Source organism: Delphinus delphis, chromosome 7 (genome assembly GCF_949987515.2).
Source record: "Delphinus delphis chromosome 7, mDelDel1.2, whole genome shotgun sequence".
Classification (NCBI taxonomy): Eukaryota; Metazoa; Chordata; class Mammalia; order Artiodactyla; family Delphinidae; genus Delphinus; species Delphinus delphis.
In genome coordinates, this window is record NC_082689.1 from 78,656,025 (window position 1) to 78,678,099 (window position 22,075).

General features: G+C 37.9%; 1 protein-coding gene across 1 annotated transcript in view; it reads left to right on the top strand.

Annotated features, from left to right (window-relative positions):
- The window catches only part of NEB (nebulin), a 274,918-nt gene that overhangs the window by 174,086 nt on the left and 78,757 nt on the right, over positions 1–22,075 (top strand). Inside the window, exons 81-96 of the mRNA XM_060016820.1 lie at positions 585–692; positions 2,263–2,574; positions 6,600–6,803; positions 8,200–8,304; positions 8,451–8,558; positions 8,952–9,263; positions 9,952–10,155; positions 10,994–11,098; positions 11,990–12,097; positions 13,501–13,812; positions 14,650–14,853; positions 15,578–15,682; positions 16,275–16,382; positions 17,230–17,541; positions 19,576–19,779; positions 20,132–20,236. Coding sequence (XP_059872803.1) covers positions 585–692; positions 2,263–2,574; positions 6,600–6,803; positions 8,200–8,304; positions 8,451–8,558; positions 8,952–9,263; positions 9,952–10,155; positions 10,994–11,098; positions 11,990–12,097; positions 13,501–13,812; positions 14,650–14,853; positions 15,578–15,682; positions 16,275–16,382; positions 17,230–17,541; positions 19,576–19,779; positions 20,132–20,236 — 2,916 coding nt within the window. The remainder of the gene's footprint in view (positions 1–584; positions 693–2,262; positions 2,575–6,599; positions 6,804–8,199; positions 8,305–8,450; positions 8,559–8,951; positions 9,264–9,951; positions 10,156–10,993; positions 11,099–11,989; positions 12,098–13,500; positions 13,813–14,649; positions 14,854–15,577; positions 15,683–16,274; positions 16,383–17,229; positions 17,542–19,575; positions 19,780–20,131; positions 20,237–22,075) is intronic.

The window sequence follows — 22,075 nt, forward strand, 5'->3', positions numbered from 1 at the left end:
GTACTGTGTATTCTTTTGCCACTTCATTGTGTTCTGGTTACCATTTAATGTTATTTGCAAGCATTTTCCTAGCCATCTCCTTCAGGACCAACATTTTCATCAGAGTGAGGATTCTGAAACCCTAGTCTACACAGATCAATCAAGGTCTGTGATGATAATCCATGGTAGAATGGGAGAAAATAAGGACAACGCATTGAGTTGTTCACAAATCCAAATATATTCAATTTAAAAATACTGTATTTATTCCTTCTCCTTCTTTGGCATAAAAATGGCCTTCCTTTTATATTAAGATCATGACAATAAATAGCTGGGTTTTTGTTTTTTACAGTTTTGTTTGCTTGGCAAAACAAAATTTTAGCAACCTGATGCTGATTTCCCCAAAAAACTTTTTAGATCTACTAATCAATAAAACATCAAAGTTTAAACCATGTGCCTTAAAATCCTTGAGCACCTATGAAAGTTTTCTACAAACTCATACTAATACTTAATTCTGTGTAGTTTAAATGAGGACAGAGAAAGCTTAGTAATAAATAGTTTCATTTTTTATGAAAGGAGTAACAATTGATCAATTCTTTTTTCTGCAGAAACTTTATAAACTTGCTTTGGAAGAGTCAAAGAAGGAAGGCTATGACTTGCGCGTGGATGCCATTCCAATCCAAGCAGCCAAGGCATCAAGAAATATTGCTAGTGATGTAAGTTGATGTTTTTGGAAGAGTCATTTCTTACTCAAAGATGTTAACAAATGGCAGCTTTTACAGCTTTTCTTGCCAGAAATTTAGCCTGCAAGTCTCAATTTCCTTTAACGACTCCCCCATGTACAAAGTGGCAAGTGAAAACAAAGAAAACAAAAGATACTATATCCAGTATACCTGCTAATCTGTCAAAGATGGAGTTATGTTCTTTAAAAATAAGTGTCTTATGAACACTAAAAATGGGCTCATATTTTATTTTTTTATTTTTTTTTAATTTTTTTTTTTTGCGGTACGTGGGCCTCTCACTGTTGTGGCCTCTCCCGTTGCGGAGCACAGGCTCCGGATGCAGGCTCAGCGGCCATGGCTCACGGGCCCAGCCGCTCCGCGGCACGTGGGATCTTCCTGAACTGGGGCACGAACCCGTGTCCCCTGCATCGGCAGGCGGACTCTCAACCACTGCGCCACCAGGGAAGCCCTGGGCTCATATTTTTGAGCCTCAGAAGTTGACCAGCTGATAACCGAGACGTTTGTAAAAAACATTGTTGTTAAAGACGTTGGTAGCACATGTAAATCAGCCAACATAAATGTGAACTCTTTCCTACTACTTCTATCCGTTTACTCTGGCATTAAGGGAAGATGTTAATTATGCATACATTTTAGAGTTTTGTTTAATCCTTTGTTGACCTTTAGTGAAGTTCTCCTACCAAGATGCCCATAACTGGACACAAGAACAAGTTGAGAAGTAAGCAAAGCTTTTACTCAGCACCCACTTTCCTCTCCTCTCTAGTCCTTCCTGTGTCATGAGAAACATCTCCTGAGGGTGTCCAGTACCCTCATTCTGTACCAGGGCTCCTTAAGACCCAAATCCAGACTTTCCTTCTTCTGGAAGTGTCCCAGACCTTAGACATATGCTTCATTCCTTCCATTATAAAAACTTTTTCTGGCTGTTAACCTAGAGAAGCCCACACTGTGACCATCTCATGGTAAAATGGACCATAAAGTATTATTCTTGAATTTTAAAAGTAGATAGAGTGTTAACCCAAGGTATTACTCTCTCATGGTTGAAAGTTCAATGACGTTGACAGGCAAATAAGGGAGGTATTTCCTGGTGAAACTTTCTAAATGTAGCCTGTATCCTTGACCACGGAATTCACTATAAATTCTGATTACAAGGGAAATATTCATCATATCAAAACATTTTTAGAAAAAACAGTCATGTCTTTAAATTAAGTAGATGCTCTTTTAAATTGTACAAGATGTTTTATCTTTACTTGTTAAGCAAATGTAAACTAGGCAGTAGAGTTTAGTGGAAGGGGAAAATATTAGGAGTCAGAAGCTCTCCATTCTAGTCTCAGCCCTGCTACCTGTTTATGATGTGACCTTGAACAAATCACTTAACCCCTGGAGGCTTCAGGTTTCTATTTTATAAAATGGAGTTGATAATATTAAACTTTCTCCCTAACACTAGTGGTGGGGAAAATCAAAAGAAATAATGTGTCTATGAAACTATGAAATGTGATATAAATAAGATGTCCTTATCATGAGACTTATATCTCTATTCTTTTTTCAGTACAAGTACAAGGAAGGCTACCGCAAACAGCTTGGCCACCACATTGGGGTCCAAAATGTTAAGGATGACACCAAGATGATGTGGTTCATCCACATGGCCAAGATCCAGAGTGACCGGCAGTACAAGAAGGACTTTGAGAAGTGGAAGACCAAGTTCAGTAGCCCAGTGGACATGCTGGGAGTGGTGCTGGCCAAGAAGTCCCAGATCCTTGTAAGCGACGTAGACTACAAGAAACCCCTTCATGAATGGACCTGTCTGCCTGATCAGAATGACATCATTCAGGCTCGGAAGGCCTATGACCTTCAGAGTGATGTAAGTGGGTTTAATATTCTTTAGCAAGGTCTCAAGAAGGGGTTCTAACTTTTGTGCTGTGGAATCTTTTGCCAGTCTGGTGAAACCTATGGATAACTTCTCAGGACAGCGTCATGAGATGCATAAAATTACATACACACACACACTGGTTTCAAAAGAAACCGATTACATCGAAATATGGTTATCAAAATATTATACTAAGCAAGGGGAGGGATAAATTAGGAGTTTGGAACTAACAGATACACACTACTGTACATAAAATAGATAAACAGCAAGGACCTACTGTATAGCACAGGGAACTATATTCATATCTTGTAATAACCTATAATGGAAAAGAATCTGAAAAAGAATATATATATATATAACTGAATTATATATAACTGAATCACTGCTGTATACCTGAAACTAACACAATATTGTAAATCAACTATACTTCAATAAAAAATAATAAAAAATTAAAAATAAATTAAAAATAAATAAAATTAGATTATCAGGAGAAAAAAATTAAACTAAATACGTGACACTTTTTTATTGAAGTGTAGTTGATGTACAATATTATGTCACAGGTGCACAATATAGTGATTCACAATTTTTAAAGGTTATACTCCATGTATAGTTATTATAAAATATTGGCTTTATTCCCTGCATTGTACAATATACCCTTGTAGCTAATTTTATACATAATCGTTTGTACCTCTTAATCCCCTCCTCCTATCTTTCCCCTCCCCGCTTCCCTCTCCCCACTGGTAACCACTAGTTCTCTGTATCTGGGAGTCTCCTTCTTTTTTGTTATATTCACTAGTTTATTGTTTTTTTAGATTCCACATGTAAGTAATATCATACAGTATTTGTCTTTCCCTGTCTGTCTTATTTCAGTTAGCATAATACCTCCAAGTCCATCCCTATTGTTGCAAATGGCAAAATTTCATTCTTTTTTATGGCTGAGTAGTATTCTGTTATGTATATATATAAACGTCTTCTTTATCCATTCATCTCTGGATGGACACTTAGGTTGCTTCTATATATCTTGGCAATTATAATAATACTGATATGAATATTGGGGTACATGTATCTTTTCAAATTTGTGTTTTTGGTTTTCTCGGATGTATACCCAGAAGTGGAATTACTGAGTCATATGGTACTCCTATTTTTAGGTTTTTTGTTTGTTTAATTTTATTTTTTTTTATACAACAGGTTCTTATTAGTCATCCATTTTATACACATCAGTGGGTACATGTCAATCCCAATCGCCCAATTCATCACCCCCCCACCCCCCACCACTTTCTCCCATTGGTGTCCATACGTTTGTTCTCTACATCTGTGTCTCAATTTCTGCCCTGCAAACCAGTTCATCTGTACCATTTTTCTAGGTTCCACATATATGCGTTAATATACGATATTTGTTTTTCTCTTTCTGACTTACTTCACTCTGTATGACAGTCTCTAGATCCATCCACGTCTCAACAAATGACCCAATTTCGTTCCTTTTTATGGCTGAGTAATATTCCATTGTATATATGTACCATATCTTCTTTATCCATTCGTTTGTCGATGGGCATTTAGGTTGCTTCCATGACCTGGCTATTGTAAATAGTGCTGCAGTGAACATTGGGGTGCATGTGTCTTTTTGAATTATGGTTTTCTCAGTGTATATGCCCAGTAATGGGATTCCTGGGTCATATGGTAGTTCTATTTTTAGTTTTTTAAGGAACCTCCATACTGTTCTCCATAGTGGCTGTAACAATTTACATTCCCACCAACAGTGCAAGAGGGTTCCCTTTTCTCCACACTCTCTCCAGCATTTGTTGTTTGTAGATTTTCTGATGACGCCCATTCTAACTGGTGTGAGGTGGTACCTCATTGTACTTTTGATTTGCATTTCTCTAATAATTAGTGATGTTGAGCAGATTTTCATGTGCTTCTTGGCCATCTGTATGTCTTCTTTGGAGAAATGTCTATTTAGGTCTGCCCATTTTTGTATGGAGACACAAAAGAACCCAAATAGCCAAAGCAGTCTTGCGGGAAAAAAATGGAGCTGGAGGAATCAGACTCCCTGACTTCAGACTATACTACAAAGCTACAGTAATCAACACAATATGGTACTGGCACAAAAACAGAAACATAGATCAATGGAACAAGATAGAAAGCCCAGAGATAAACCCACACACCTATGGTCAACTAATCTGTGACAAAGGAGGCAAGGATATACAGTGGAGAAAAGACAGTCTCTTCAATAAGTGGTGCTGGGAAAACTGGACAGCTACATGTAAAAGAATGAAATTAGAACACTCCCTAACACCATACACAAAAATAAACTCAAAATGGATTAGAGACCTAAATGTAAGACCAGACACTATAAAACTCTTAGTGGGAAACATAGGAAGAACACTCTTTGACATAAATCATAGGAAGATCCTTTTTGATCCACCTCCTAGAGTAATGGAAATAAAAACAAAAATAAACAAATGGGACCTAATGAAACTTCAAAGCTTTTGCACAGCAAGGGAAACCATAAACAAGATGAGAAGACAACCCTCAGAATGGGAGAAAGCATTTGCAAACGAATCAATGGACAAAGGATTAATCTCCAAAATATATAAACAGCTCATGCAGCTCAATATTAAAAAAAACAAACAACCCAATATATTTTTAGTTTTTTGAGAAACCTTCATACTGTTTTCCACAGTGGCTGCACCAATTTACATTCCCCCCAACAGTGTGGTAATATATATGCTTTTTATTAACACATTAAATAAAAAGATCTAGCAGTGGGTGTAAAACTAGCTTAATTTCAAAGAAGTGATGAACATAAATATGCAAGATGTCTGCAACAACTGTAATAAAATATGAAAATATTTATGACTTCTATTGCTGATAAAATTCCATGTAGTGTTAATACTACCATAATCTGTTGCCTATAGTTGTAGCTAAAAGAAATGCTATGTTTCAGTTAGAGGTTAATGAAAATAAAGATGTTTTTTCTATCTAAGTTCATTGATGCCAGGTTAAGAAATCCTGATTTAATGCAACCGGATTTTCCAAATGAATTTATTGCATTATCATTTTTCTGACTACTTAACTTATAGAAAATATCTATTATAGCTTGTGGAAGGAAATATAAGAATGAGTTATATATATCAAGACAATTTTTCTAAGAAGCTGAAAACAGTGTCTCCCTAGAAATATGTTAAGTATTTTTGTTGTCAGCCAGTAGATTGTCCTTGGGACTCAAATACTACCTTACTGGTATAGTAGCTCCTTGTTTTTTGATCAGGCTCTGACAAGTAGTCACTTTTGGAAGAATGATAAAAGTGGTGGCATTGTAAAAAAGAGTTTCCCAAAAAGCCATAAAAACAAAAAGAATTGTTACTCTTACTTTTGAGAAAAATTCTCCTTCAGCCAATTTATTTAAGTTCAAAGAAGAAACATGAAAGCAGGATAAAATATCGTTTTTTTTTTTACTTGAACTACAACACAAGAAGAGGGACTGAGGATAAGTAAGAGTAAAAATATATATACTCTTTGGCTTAGAAACATGAGTATAAAATCATCTGAAAAAAGATCCCTTTTTGTTGTCCCGAGAAAACACGTGGATTTAGCATGTGGAAGTGTTCATCCTTTCTTTTGGTGCACAATGGCTGTGAAGGCCCCTGCCCAAAGAGATAGAAACAAACTATACTCTAACAGAGAATTATTCCCATACAAAGAGGTATAGGCAATCAAATCAGAGAATAAACACTTTGTATCAGGAGGCAGGCAGGAATTTCCTTAAAATGGTTTTTCATTGATGAAATCACATATTATTAGAGATTTCATAGGTCTTTAGAACAGCAAACATTGACTACCTTCAGGGACAAAGTGCTGGACTAGCCATTCTACACCAAAGTAAGGCAGTCCTGTGTCTTCCCCGAAATTTACACAAGATGCAGAATTATACACCATCTGTATACACCATGCTAAATCAAGATTAGACATCAGGCTGTGGAGGTAATTTCTGCACATATTTGACATTGTTTCATTTTCAGGCTATTTACAAGGCTGATCTTGAGTGGCTGAGAGGCATTGGGTGGGTGCCCATTGGCTCTGTGGAGGTCGAGAATGTGAAGAGAGCAGGAGAAATCCTGAGTGACAGGAAGTACCGCCAGCCTGCAGACCAGCTCAAGTTCACATGCATTACAGACACCCCAGAGATTGTCCTGGCAAAGAATAATGCCCTGACCATGAGCAAGGTGAGTCTCCAGCTTTTGCCAGTTGCCGGTGTCATACCTTCCACAGACTGGGTTTATAAAGTGAGAAATGTCCTAGAGGATTTCCAGAGAAAGGAGAGGTGATGGGCCTAATTCTCATGCAGGCCTTCAACAGAGCATGTGCTTGAATCCTAGTTGGACCTGCATGCTTCTCTCAACCCTGTGTCCCCTCATTCTCTGGGTGGGTGAGGAAGTACAGCCTAGGACAATTTCTCTGCAGTAAGGCATACACTCTTCTGAGCAGTGACCCAGAGACATCCACAAATGCACTACTTTTCTCTACACATTCTGCTTGGCACAGCAGACTCAAGGCATCAGCATCTCTTTATCCATCCTGTAAAAAAAATATACAGTCGTTTTGCATTTTGTTCAGAAGTCTTGGAAACACAGTGTGCATAGCAGTGCCAGTGCACAACTCAAATTACTTGCTTCCAAAACCATAGGTGGTAGAAATCCCACTTTGGAAAGTGAGATGTTATTGCTGCTTTCATTTTTATTGTACAAGATCGATGATCACTTTTTCCCTCCAGAGTGCTGGCAATCTGTTTATTTATACTCGGCTAATTTCTTTATCCAACAGGTAGGCCCTTAATATGCACAGCTGAGATTGAATTGAACTTTTCTGAATTCTCCCACACCTGCCTGAATGTCTTCCAAATATCTGGGTAGTGAGAATGAGGGCTCAGTGCAGAATATGAAATTGACTCTCACATAGCAAACTCCAACGTCTGGGGTATTAAAACTCCAGAAACTCTATTCTGTACCACACTCCTCAACAGCAGTCACAGTGATAATAACAATAGGAAACATAAAATTTGTTGAGTGCCTACTATGACTCAAGCACTTTACATATGTTACAGTTAATCTCGAAAAAATACTCAATGAAGTAATACACCAATTTCACCCCAACTTAAAAAAAAAAAGAGGTAAGTATAAAGTTTAAAAAAATACTTAATGAGAAAGATATGATTATCCCCCTCCAAAAACTGAGGCATGTGAGGCTATGTACCTTTCTCAAGATCACACAGCTTGGACATCGGGGAGTTGGGTTTGACCTTGGGATTGATTCTGAAGTCTAGGGATTTCTACTATATCATAGTTCTATAGCCAAGCTCCATCCTTGAAGGTTCTGTGAGTAAGCTTGAGAGTCACTGGATGAAAAGAATCAATAATTGAGATCATGATGTTGCTTTATATTGGCTATGAAACGATCATATGTCTGTTTAAATATTGCCATGATTTACTCTCCCCATACCCTTTTGCTTCCCTCACCTCCACATAAGTTTTCAAAGGCTATTTTACAGTTAAATGAGTTAAATTTTATAATAACTGCAATGTATTGGCTTTAACAAAGGGTTTTACCTCACCTCTCCCATAGCATTTATATACAGAAGCCTGGGATACTGACAAAACCTCCATCCACGTGATGCCGGACACCCCAGAAATCAAGCTGGCCAAGAGCAATTCTGCCAATATAAGCCAAGTAAGAGATTTCCTGATTGTTAAGTCAGCCTTTAGTCTAGGAGTAATTAAAATACTTTTCCCATCTTACCACCTTCCTTACTGGAAGTGGCCTGTTAACTTTCTATAACTCTTTTCTTTTTCTGTTGTGTATTATCCTCCACCTAGAAACTTTACACCAAGGGATGGGATGAATCAAAGATGAAGGACTATGATCTGAGAGCTGATGCTATTCCCATCAAGAGTGCCAAGGCCTCGAGAGACATTGCCAGTGACGTAAGTGCTCTCTGTCTAACCCCCTTGGTCTCACCTTGCTGAACCACCACAGTGCAGCTGGTGGTCCACAGTTTGTAACTGCTTCCTCATATACCCCTCCAGTCATGCTTCTTACCTTCCAAGACCTTTCCCTTTGTTGTCTCAGAGAAGAAAAACGGATTTTGAAATTGTAGTTAGAGTTGTTGCAGAAAAAGTTTTCAGCAGTGAAGATATATGATTACACTACTGTTACGTTTATGACAGCATAAAACAGTTTAAAATTGTTCAGAGATGTCAAAATATTCAAAATATGAAATTCTTATCCATTTGCTTGTGGGTTTTCATGTTGTCTAATTGTCAGCATGCATATGGTTTTAAAACTGGGCTTTTAAACATATATTTCTTATGTTTTAGTACAAATACAAAGAAGCATATGAGAAACAGAAAGGCCACCACATTGGAGCCCAGAGCATTGAAGATGACCCCAAGATTATGTGTGCCATACATGCAGGGAAGATTCAAAGTGAAAGAGAGTATAAGAAGGATTTCCAGAAGTGGAAGACCAAGTTCAGTAGCCCAGTGGACATGTTAGGCATCTTGCTGGCCAAGAAATGTCAGATTCTGGTCAGTAACGTTGATTATCGAAATTACCTGCATCACTGGACGTGCTTACCGGATCAAAACGACATTATCCAAGCAAGGAAGGCCTATGAACTACAGAGTGATGTACGTAACATGATCTTTGGGAAAGGAGGAATGGGAGGACATAGATTTGTTAATTGTACAGACAGTGCCTCTGTGGACAGACCCATGGGTTGCTCACTGCACAACCTCAGGGGGAGCCATTCACATTGTTAAAACAAAACCCGTATTTAGGAGTTATGTTATGGGAATCAAAGAACATAGATGAAGAACCCTACTTAGATCAGGTCTTCCCTGGCCTAGATTCCAGACTACTTTTTTCATGTCCTTTGTACTGTCTGGCAATGAAAATATATTTCAAATAAGCATAAATTATCTGAACATTTAAAAAATAACTGCCACTCTTGTACTATATCCAAAACACTTAACAGAGTTTCATCCTATTACAGGATGAAAATGAAATGAGATTTGGCACAATATCTTTAAATTGTTTTCCAGTTATATAATTTCTTTGAAATAGCAAATAATTACCATGGAATTCAGCATTATTACCATTTTATCCTTATTCATGGCTAGCAGAAAAAATTATGCTTTTACAAATTACTCTGTCATGGATATTGAAACCCCTGATTCATGTAAAATCTCGGGTCCTACTTTTTTGGAACCACCATCTCCTGTGCTTATCAACCCCTCAACCCCGTGAACTTACTTTCCAATTAAGGGATGCTATGTCTAGCACTTGGAACAATATTTCTGTCTAATGTCTCTGTAGAATGTGTACAAAGCAGACCTGGATTGGCTGCGTGGCATTGGCTGGATGCCAGAAGGCTCAGTAGAAATGACCAGGGTGAAGGGTGCTCAAGACCTGCTGAATGAAAGACTCTACAGGACACGCCCAGAAGCCTTGAAATTCACTTCCATTGTCGACACGCCAGAGGTTGTCCTGGCAAAAGCCAATTCTCTGCAAATGAGTGAGGTAAGAACCATCCTACCGCCAGGCTCTCCTTTAGCAGGACTCTCTTCTCAGAAGATGCCACCCAAACGGAGCATCTGTGGATGAAACAGAGAAAGTAGATTGTTTCTCTTCAAAGACTTAAAGTGCTTGGAGCAACTCTAAGAATCTCTTAGTTTAGTTTAGTGAAGGCACATGCTAAGTAGAACTCTGACAAATGCCAAGGTGCCTTTCCCCTACCTCACACACAGACCTGGAAGCACTAAAATGAAAAATGTCACTCCATTACAACTCAGGAAAGCAAATACTTATTACAAAACCTGTGGCATAATGCTACACGTTAAATGGTAGAACACTGTATTAGTCAGGGTTCTCCAGAGAAACAGAGCTAATAAGAGGTATGAGAGAGAGATTTATTTCATGGAATTGACTCACATGATTGTAGAGGCTGGCAAGTCCAAAGTTTACAGGGTAGGCCAGCAGCCTCAAGACCCAGGCAGGAGTTGCAGTTCAAGCCCAAGGTAGTCTGCTGGCAGAATTACTCTCGCTCAGGGGTGGTCAGTCTTTTTTCTCTTAAGGCCTTCATCTGACTGAACAAGCCCCCACATCACAGAGGGTAATCTGCTTTACCCAAAGTCTACTGGTATAAATGTTAATCTGATCTAAAAAATACCTTCACAGAAACATGTAGAATAATGTTTGACCAAATACCTGGGTACGCTGACCTAGCCAAGCTGACACAAAAAACTAACCACTGCAAACCTATAACAACATTTTCCCAGGTTAAATAGTTGCTAAGGCTTAATGTTCAGATATCCATCTCTATTGCTGTATTAAAATAATATTTTCCTTCTCTCCACAGAAACTATATCAAGAAGCCTGGAATAAAGATAAAAGCAACATAAGCATTCCTTCTGACATGCCAGTCATACTGCAAGCCCAAATCAATGCCATGCACATCAGCAATGTAAGAGGCATAAATATGAAGTGTAAATGTCTTTATGGGACAGTATCTGTCAGCTTATGGGGTGTGTTATAATGGACAAATTACCCGCCTTAGAAAGGTTGACAGCTTTGGGTGCTAGATACTTCCTCTTTGGCTACCATTCCCAATGCAGTATGAATGGAAATTCTCTTTCAAACATTAGTTTCGATACATATCTGGGCCCCTGCACTGCAAGAGGTGGGATACCTGAATCTCACTGGTGTCCTTCTTTCAACCTTGAAATCATTGTCCTATATCCAACGTCCACAGCTCAGTTTCATTGTATATTAATTGAGAGGAATGAAATCCCTAGTAAAGTGCCTCTTACACAAGTAAGTATAAGAGATAACAGTCTCTGTTGTCTTGATAGGTTCTTGGTTGATCCAGAACTTTCTTGTTTGACATTTCAAGGCCATAAGAAAAGTCAAACTTTTAATTATATGCAAAGTGTAGGATAGGTATGATGTCTATGTCACATCCCTTTAGCAGGGACCTTTGAAAAGTCAAAGGGCAACATTGGGAAAAAATCTTATCAAGTCTTATATGGTAACTTGATGAAGGTTCTCTAGGTTCACAGTTGATTCTTAGTTCCCATTACTGTATAATGGGATATTTTCACATTGTACTATATTGTGGTGAATGCAAATAATTCAAATACTAGTAGATTTAGATGTTTAGCTTTAAAATTGTAGTCACAAGTACCCTGCATTCCACAAAGTAAATAGGCAATAACCAAAAGAAGGACTCAGAAGCGACTGTTTTTTCTTATGCCGCCTTCATTTACATTGTGCTTTGTGATTCATATCATGACTCCTTTGAATATGTCTACTGATTTTCAATTCTTGTAAGCAAACCTGTGTTTTCCCTCAATAGAAACTCTACCAGAAAGACTGGGATGAGGCCAAGCAGAAAGGCTATGACTTGAGAGCAGATGCCATTGAAATCAAGCATGCCAAAGCCTCCAGAGAAATTGCCAGTGAGGTACAGCTCCTTCTGTTTCCTTGTGGATTTTCTTCTCTATACAACAAATAGAATATTTTTCAAGAATTTTGATTTGGATTGATTTTTTTTTAATTCTATGCAAACAATTGCATTTGCCTTGTGCTAAAGACTTTATTTTATAATATTAACATGGGATGAAAAACACTGAGGTAAACATAGGTGAAGTATATGTGTAAATACCTTCTAAGCTGTTTCTAAGTAGAAGTAAAATATCATGAAGATCTGTACCAAATTCTGGGGAAAAATTCAGGAACCAATACAATGTGATTTTATCCCACAGATCTTTAGGACATTCTCCATAAATATAAATCACAGATGAAAGTTTTATACAAGACTTAAGACCGAGATCACATTTTATATACAAGATTTTATGCTGGAGGCGTATGTATACTCCTCTGAGAAACCCTTTGAAGTTCATTTAACAGTAGTTTTAAAACGTACCAGCAGTCAAAATAATTATTCTACCAAGGCCCCCCAGCTCCAAATCTTTAAGCTACCTTTGTTCCTTTTCTTCAAATTCTTCTCTAGTTTTTGTCCTAGTATCCAGCTGTCTCTTCCTTCTTACTTCTCATTTTTATCTCTAAAAAGGCATAGCCAATCCATAGTATCTGCCTTATTCCCAGCTCTCTCTCTCTCTCTCCCTTTTCTCCAAACTTTCCTATGTTATCCAAATATAGGAAAGAAACAGAAATGATCTTACTCTTGTCCTAAGACACTGAGAACAAGTGTGAAATAGGTGGAAACTCTTATCCACAGGCCTTTTGTTGTCATCTGCTGATTCAAACCGACAGCCTTGTCTTCCATTCCTGAAGCATGCTCCTTTCTTGTCTGTCTCCAAAACCACACATATGACTTTTTCCTACCTGAAGTACCTTCAGTACCCTTGGTACTGACCTAATTTCCACTTGCCAGGCAACCTTAGGGACAATGATTATCCCCACTGTGCCTTACTTTTCCCATTTGAAATATGTGATAATACTAATATCCACATCATAGAGATGTTCTGAGGATTAAATGAGGTTATAATTGCCACGATTCAACTATTTTTAACAAAAAAATTCAGCAACTTCATATGAATCAACCTAATACATTTGAAGCACTCATAATAGTGTCTGACATATAGTGATTGTTAGTAAATGTTAGCTATTATTTTTTTATTACTCTTGTTCACCATACTATTTCCCTCCTGATTTGTTCATGTCCTCTGTGAAACTATCTAAAATAGCCCTAATTTCCTTAAAGAGAACTAAAATATATAATAACTACCAATTTGAGCCAATTTACATTGAGGCTAAAAAAATATTCCGAAACCATTTAATGAAAAGTCCTCTTCATACATTATGTCCATATGTTCTTTTTATCTTATTTTTTTACAACTTTAGTACAAATACAAAGAAGGTTACCGTAAGCAACTGGGCCACCACGTGGGTTTCCGCAGCCTACAAGATGACCCCAAATTGGTATGGTCTATACATGCTGCCAAGATCCAGAGTGACAGAGAATACAAGAAAGCTTATGAGAAGTCTAAAGGAATCTACAATACACCGTTGGACATGATGTCCATTGTTCAGGCCAAGAAATGCCAGGTCCTGGTTAGCGACGTTGATTATCGCAATTATCTGCACCAGTGGACATGTCTGCCAGACCAGAATGATGTGATCCAGGCAAAGAAAGCCTACGAACTGCAGAGCGATGTGCGTATCCTGTCTCCAGACTCTTGGGGAGATGTGTGTCTATGTGTTTAATCACAGAATATTCCTTAAGGATGTAATTTAAACAGTAATCTTAATAGAATCTAACATATTCTGTATTTTTCTGCAGAGTTTTTCTGAATATTTTCTATCTTATAGAGGATCCCTTCTTATAAGACCTTATTCATCAGATGAAAATCACTCTCTTATTCTATGTAACTAAGTAGAAAATTTCAATCCCAGTTGTCCTGATCCATTATATTTGCATGATCAGGTATCTAAATGTCAGAAACAGATGTAAGCATAAAAAAATGTTGGATTTCAAGTTTATCTGGCACACATAGGAAAAATGTGTGTGTGTGTGTGTATATATATATATATATATATATATTTAAATAATATGTTTAGAGAGAGAGAAAGAGGAGAGGTGTACATAGATATAAATATGTATTTTGTTTTTCATTATACGTGCTTCTAAGAAACTTTTTCTCCCAAATTCCTACAGAAGTTATCCCCAGTGGCACATAAAAGGCAGATTTCAAGTAGTGAGCACAGAAGCTCAACCTTGCATAAAAACAAAATTATGTGCTATTGCGGTCTGTCATTCCACAAGTGCTAGTTGTTAGCCCTGCTCCAGTTCCTGTAGGATACTCTGAACTTCTCCCAGAGATGTGTGCCAGAGATGTAACGCTCAAATATTAACATCTAATGTTGATCCTTGAGTTTCGTGGGACTGGCCACCCAGCTGGTTTAAGTAGAGGTTGTGTGTGGTTTGCTGGCATCCGTGCTCTAGTAGGCAAATTGACTCTTCTGTACTCTGTGGTCCTCTCCTTCTTGTAGAACGTGTACAAATCAGACCTGGAATGGCTGAAGGGTATTGGATGGTTGCCAGAGGGTTCCGTGGAAGCGATGAGAGTAAAGAATGCCCAGAATCTCCTGAATGAAAGGTTGTATCGCACAAGGCCTGAGGCCCTCAAATTCACCAGCATTGTTGATACCCCTGAAGTTATTCTGGCAAAGATCAATGCTGTACAGATCAGTGAGGTAAGTCAATTGATGCTATGTTCAGACACATTGAAGAACTCTCAGTAAAAATTATAATTGTGAACTTTAAACTGCTAACACCAGGATTAGAATCTTGAACATTCATGTATCCAGATAGAATTTCATATAGCCCATCAATTAACGGCATCAACATTTCATTTGTTTAGATAATTCTTTGGTCAATATAAGTGTGGTAGGCATCTTCATGTTCCATATTCTCTGAAGTACACCTTGAACACATTTTGTAGACCTTGCCTGTAATACAGGTCCACCAGTTAATACAATGATCACAAAACTGCCACCTTTTTACTGCTATTCAACGGTGAAATAAGTTGAAATGTCCAGGGGCAGCCCCAATATTGGACATTATGACAGTTATTTAGGCCAAGAAAGCCAGGACTTGATTTGCAATGTGGATTATCATAATCACCTGCAATGAGAGCTTACCTGCCAGATAATTGCATGTGAATAAACAGAAGAGGATCTATTTACTATCATGTTTCTGACTCGTTTTACATTTATATTATAGCACACATGAATGTATTCTTCTTGCTGAAGTCACTTTTGGCACCTTCTAAATAAAAACACAGATGAAAAAAAAAATGTGATCTCCATTTACATCTGAACACATCCAAAGAAAACCTTTAATTGTACCTGTAATTTTATTCATGTGGTAATTGGCTTATTTACTCATCACCGATCCTTCGTTTTTCATTTTTACCAGCCACTGTATCGTGACGCCTGGGACAAAGAGAAGGCAAATGTGAATGTACCGGCTGACACTCCATTGATGCTGCAGTCCAAGATGAACACCATGCACATCAGCAACGTAAGGCCCTGCACATCCACTTGCTTCACACAGTGTTCTCTGCCTCACCAAACCTCCCATCAAAATGCTCCAGAGAGCATTTAGCAAAAGGCATTTCCCTAATATTCCTTTTACTTCTAGTCTTTAATGATAAGTGTCGTTTGTGTGTGCTCGCACACCTACGTATGTGTTTATAATATAGAGATGTGTGTCCTTATCTTTGTTGGAAGGAAAAATGCGGTGGTTTATGCCAAACACACGACATCAAAACATATATATGCATGTATAGTCATACTTAGTTCTCTTTTTAGTGGCCTATCATTGATTTTTCCCTTTAAAAGCCAAACAATATGTATAATTTTTCTCACTTTCACATGATTTACTATCTTTTAAATTCCCTTCTTTAAAAAAAAGTTACTGGAAAAGAACTTTACTACATGTCATTAAAAATGTACTGGAGCTTAAGTTCAGTATGAAACCAGTCTATTTTATAAATCTTAAGGGGAGATTAATTTTTCATCGTAACTGTTAACATATTCTTGAACACATCGGTAATGCTGACTCAGTAGCTTCCTCTTCATATTGACTGTGGCACTGCAATCTCCGTTTGCAGAAACAGTATCAGCAAGCTTGGGAAGATGTCAAGGTAACGGGTTATGACCTGAGAGCAGATGCCATCGGGATCCAGCATGCCAAGGCTTCCAGAGATATTGCCAGTGATGTGAGAGCTCCTCCTTGCCCAGCGTTAACAAACACTAATTCATAGACACTCAGAGAGTTAATACTGTACTAATCTTTAATTTAATTCCCCAGGAATTAGATCTAATAGAATGAAGGGCATCGTTACTAATGTCGTGCTTTAAAATCCCCAATTCAAGAACAACTTTGACAACAATTTGATGACCCACTTAACTTCTCTGCTTGATTCTGCTCTCCGTATGTTTAAGCACAGATTTTTATTTTCTTTTCAATGTCTTCTCAATATCAGTTAATGCATGAACACTTACAGAGATCCAGTGGGTACAAAGAACTCTACTGTTTGTTGAAGTGCAGCATACATAGGGGGTTCCTGTGATAATTTTATGCAGTACATGGACAAGCATTTTTAAAATAGTTACGTTGGTTTTGATGTGTGCTAGAAAAATACTGATTTTTTCCCATTTAAATAGGAGTATAAATTTTAAAATAAAAATATTAAATAAGTTTAAACTTTAAAATATATTTATTTAGACGAAGAATCAAGTTGACAAAGTAAAGTATGAAGTACAGGTGGTGCTTTGTGGCAAAACATGTGAGAATGGCAAACAGTGACTGAAGTCTGGGAAACAGTGGGCGACGCTATATTGGAATCCAGATGCACCATTGTTGCCTTTGAGGTGTTCACAATGTTTTCATGCTTACAGAAGACAAACCAATGTATCAAGAAGTATAAAACTTATAGTATGAATTCAAAGAAAAGCAGTGCCCCAAAAAGGGTAATGTAAGGGAGATGGAGTTATTTAAGTAGGCTGTCTAGAAAAAGTGAGTTTGGAGAAACAATTCTTCTTTCTTCTGTTCACATCCACCAGTATCTATACAAAACTGCTTACGAGAAACAGAAGGGTCATTACATTGGGTGTCGCAATGCCAAGGAAGACCCTAAACTGGTCTGGGCAGCAAATGTGTTGAAGATGCAGAATGACAGGCTGTACAAAAAGGCCTACAATGACCACAAGGCTAAGATCACCATCCCGGCAGACATGGTGTCCATCAATGCTGCCAAAGAAGGCCAGGCGTTAGCAAGCGATGTGGACTACCGCCACTACCTACACCAGTGGTCTTGCTTTCCTGACCAGAATGATGTGATCCAAGCCAGGAAAGCCTATGACCTGCAGAGTGATGTAAGTTGTTGCTTGTGGTGCCTGAGGGGTGAGCTATTGCCCAGGAAGACAGCCTTCCACAGCTTTGCCCGGTCACTCCTGCCAGTGCTGAGGAAAATGCAATTCTCCCTGCCTGAGCACTTACTTCCCTTTAGTACTTTACCAAGTTTGTTAATCACAAGCCTTAATGCTGGGCTTATTCAGAGGGTTTTCATCTTCATTGCTACTGGTGCTACCAGAATTTTTCTATAGATTTGTGAATGTGTGCACTGTTTGTAGTTTATTAAACATAGGCATCTTCATGGTTCTTCAGTTGAATGATAGGGGCTGTCTTCCTTGAAATTAATTTGAAAGGTTAACAGCATGCTCCACACTCACTAGGTTCCCTGAACTTGGTATCCTTCACAACATTGTTTTATTAATTTACCTAAAGTATTTTTAGATTTACTTATCTTTTTGCCGATTTAATCTTTTGAAAATGGTGAATTCCATGAGGATGTTTGTTTCTTGTACAGAATTAATACCTTCTTTTAATTATCCGAACATGGTTGCCTTAAGCTTCAGGAGATGTTTTCTCATAATGAATGAGTTTGTTATAGAAAAGTATATCCATCATTTGAAATGAATTGCCAACTGGTGGATTTAGTACCATCTCTAGATAAATTCAGTCTCTTCCTTATCCTGAACCACGTTAGTATGTTAAGGAATGCATATCAATGAAGTTCTTAAAGAATGAGGAAGGGACGCTTCAAAACCTGTATGTAATCCTCTTCAAGAATCCCTTCTCCCAAATTTTGGGTACCCACAATACTTTACACACTAAAACATATAACATTCTTCATTAAGGTAGAAATTTCCCTACATTTTCACTCCTCTTACTCTTTATTTTAGCTTGATATTTGTATCCTATTAAACAGTTATTAAAATACCATTTCTGAAGAACACAGTGGGTTATTTTATGAAATTAATAGTTGGTGTTTCACACAGAGCAATTATATCAGGTTAACCACTTAACATATACCTGACAAAACAGGTTTAGACAGCCAAGAAAATGCAAATTCCAATTCAAAGAGAAGTGCTATCTTGGAAAAAGAAAACTCAGTTGAGATCAAAATTGTGGAAGTAAGGATTACATTCTTAATTATCCCTTTAAAAGTAATTATTAAACACACCATGTGCCAGGTCTTGTGCTAAGCCCTAAAGGTACAATGGGGAATAAAGAAGAACAAGACAAACTTCCTGACTTTAGGGAGTTCACACTGATAAAAAGGAACAGATGTTAGCTAGAGAATATCCATAAAAATGGGATGGCTGAGGAAGAATGATCATGGCACTATGAAAAATGAGGTGGGGAAAGCTTCTCGGGGAAAGCACTGATTTAGGAGTAAGAAGGGAGAGCATGAGTTTGTTCCATGAGGAGGACACAGGGTGCATTCCTGCAGAATGACCAATGTATGCAAAAGGGGTGGTAGGCAAACCACAAACTGAAAGGCCAGTGTGGTCAGAACACATGGGTAAAAGGGAAGCACGTATAAAATGAGGCTGGAAGAAGAGGTAGGGACTGATGCTAGACCATCATCACCTTCTAATCTATGTTAAGATTTTGATCTTTATCCTGAGACCAGTGAGAAACCATAGGTTGGGGGTATGTTGTGACATCAAACCTGAATGGTGAATTTTGTAAAGATCATTCTGGCTGTGGTGTGGAGAACTTGCTGGAGAGCCTATTATTATTGCTTTAAAAGTCCACCTTCGCTAGTGTGATGATTACCAAAATATTCAAAAATCTTCCACACATCCCCTAAGCAAAGCACTCCTTCTGCATCCTTCTGCTTTCTAGTATGCATAGGCACCCCAACACAGAGCCCCTGCCACGGAAAACAAAGTAGGACAAAACACTGCTATGCATATGAGGAATTATTTTTGTCAGGCCCATGCTTGGCTTTATCATTGTTTGTGGAAGAGAAAATGCAACATGAAAAACTGCTTCCTTACTTTACCACGATTAAAAAAAAAACAAAACCCTGCCTCTCCTAACTTTGTTTTCTTTCCCAGGCCATCTATAAGGCTGACTTGGAGTGGCTGCGTGGCATCGGCTGGGTGCCCGAAGGGTCTCCCGAAGTACTGAGAGTGAAAAATGCCCAGCATATCCTACAAGACAGTGTCTATCGGACACCTGTGGTGAAACTCAAGTACACAAGTATCGTTGACACACCTGAAGTTGTTCTTGCTAAATCAAATGCTGAAAATATTAGTATTGTAAGTCACATTTTTCTTCTATATTAAAATTAAGTTCATGTTATAGAAAATGATAATTAACCTGGTAATCCATTTGTAAGATAATAATATTGATGATAGCAAAGATTTTAATAAGTAATATTGACACGGTTGTTCTGTTATTGCTTACTAATTTTAAACCAAAACTCAAAGTATGAATAAAAGGTATTAATACAGATTTCATATCAAATTTGAGTAACTTATGTGAAAAGATTCTGGAAACTTTTACCTTAGTATGAAAAGATTTTGGATCAGAAAAATCGAAAGTTGTGCACTACAACTAGCAAAATGACAAATTGTGAAGTAATTTTGTTATCATTGGTTCTTTCCATAGCCAAAGTACAGAGAAGCTTGGGACGTGGATAAAACTTCAATCCACATAATGCCAGATACTCCAGAAATTAATCTCGCTAGAGCCAACACTCTTAATATGAGCAATGTAAGTACTGCAACAGACTCCCTTTTTGTTTGGAAAGTCACCCAATTGGTATGAAGATATCACTAGGGAACTCTTCATAGCCAGGGAAGAGAAGATTGAGTGGGCAAGGAGGCCCTTGACCAGGAGTGAGGAGAGGGGCAGACCCCTGGCTCTCAGTCACTGGGCAAGGCCAGTTATGGTGAAGCAATGTCAACATGACAGAAGAGAGAAGGGAACAAGGACAAGAAAGATAATGAAAGAGGAATGAAGAGACACACAAAGAAGAAAGGGGAATTAACAACAGATTCAGAAGAGCACAAAATAATTATGAGAGTTCTTTTCACAACTTTATACAAATTAATTTTAAAACCCAGATCTATAGGGGATTTTTAAGGAAGTTATAAATTACTAAAATTGAGCCCAGAAAAAGAATAAAAACATATTGCAAGAAATTAATAGGTTATTAAAGACTCTCCTTCCTCCTCTCTGATATCAGGGTCACCCAGAATGATTTCATAGGGGAATTCTTTCCAAACCTCAAAAAATAAACTGACAGAGAGCCTAATGAAACAAGGAAAGCCATCACCGTTATCAAAACTTGTCAAAGATAGTTCCACAAATGAAAACTGTAGACCATTAATAATGGGGAAAATCTTAAATGAAATATTAACAAATCAAATTCAGTAACACATGAATATGATATGATACAAACAACTAGGATTCATTCAGGAATGCCAAGAGTGTTCTGTATTCAGAAACCTAATAATGTGATAAAACAAAAGAGAAAAATCGTATGCTCATTGTATTAGATTTAAAAAGACATGTGGCGGGGAGGGGGAAGGGTAAGCTGGGACCAAGTGAGAGAGTGACATGGACTAATGTACACTACCAAATGTAAAATAGATAGCTAGTGGGAAGCAGCTGCATAGCACAGGGAGATCAGCTCAGTGCTTTGTGACCCACCTAGAGGGGTGGGAGGGAGACGCAAGAGGGAGGGGATATGGGGATATATGTATACATATAGCTGATTCACTTTGTTATACAACAGAAACTAACACACCATTGTAAAGCAGTTATACTCCAATAAAGATGTTTAAAAAAAAAAATAAGACGTGTGGGATTTCCCTGGTGGCACGTGGTTAAGAATCTGCCTGCCAATGCAGGGGACACAGGTTCGAGCCCTGGTCCGGGAAGATCCCACATGCCGCGGAGCAGTTATGCCCGTGTGCCACAACTACTGAGCCTGCGCTCTAGAGCCCGTGAGCCACAACTACTGAGGCCAGCGCGCCTAGAGCCCATGCTCCGCAGCAAGAGAAGTCACTGCAATGAGTAGCCCACACACCACAACCAAGAGTAGCCTCTGCTTGCCACAACTAGAGAAAGACCCCGTGCAGGAACAAAGACCCAACGCAGCCATAAATAAATAAATACTGATGAATTAAAAGAAATTTTTTTTAAAAGACGTGTGAGCAAATCCAATATCCATTCTTATTTTTTAAAATAAAATCTTAGCAAAATAAGAATAAATGAATATTTTCTTGTCATAACTAAGAATAAATCTCATATCAAAGGCCAGCCACATCCTCAAGTAAGTAAGCTTCTCAGTCAAGTCAGGATACCCATAACATTACCATTTATTAATATTTGCTGGAAGTAGCTAAGTGATAAGCTTCTTATTCACAGCAAAATAATTACATAAGAATAAGTATAAGAGATAAATATTGGAAAGAACAAGGCAAAATTATCATTATTTGCAGAATAAATCATTACATGCCCAGGGAAAGGAAGAGTATCAACTAAAAAGTCTATTAGATAAAAAGAGAATTCGCTTACATGGCTAGCTTCACAGTTTAAGAAAGT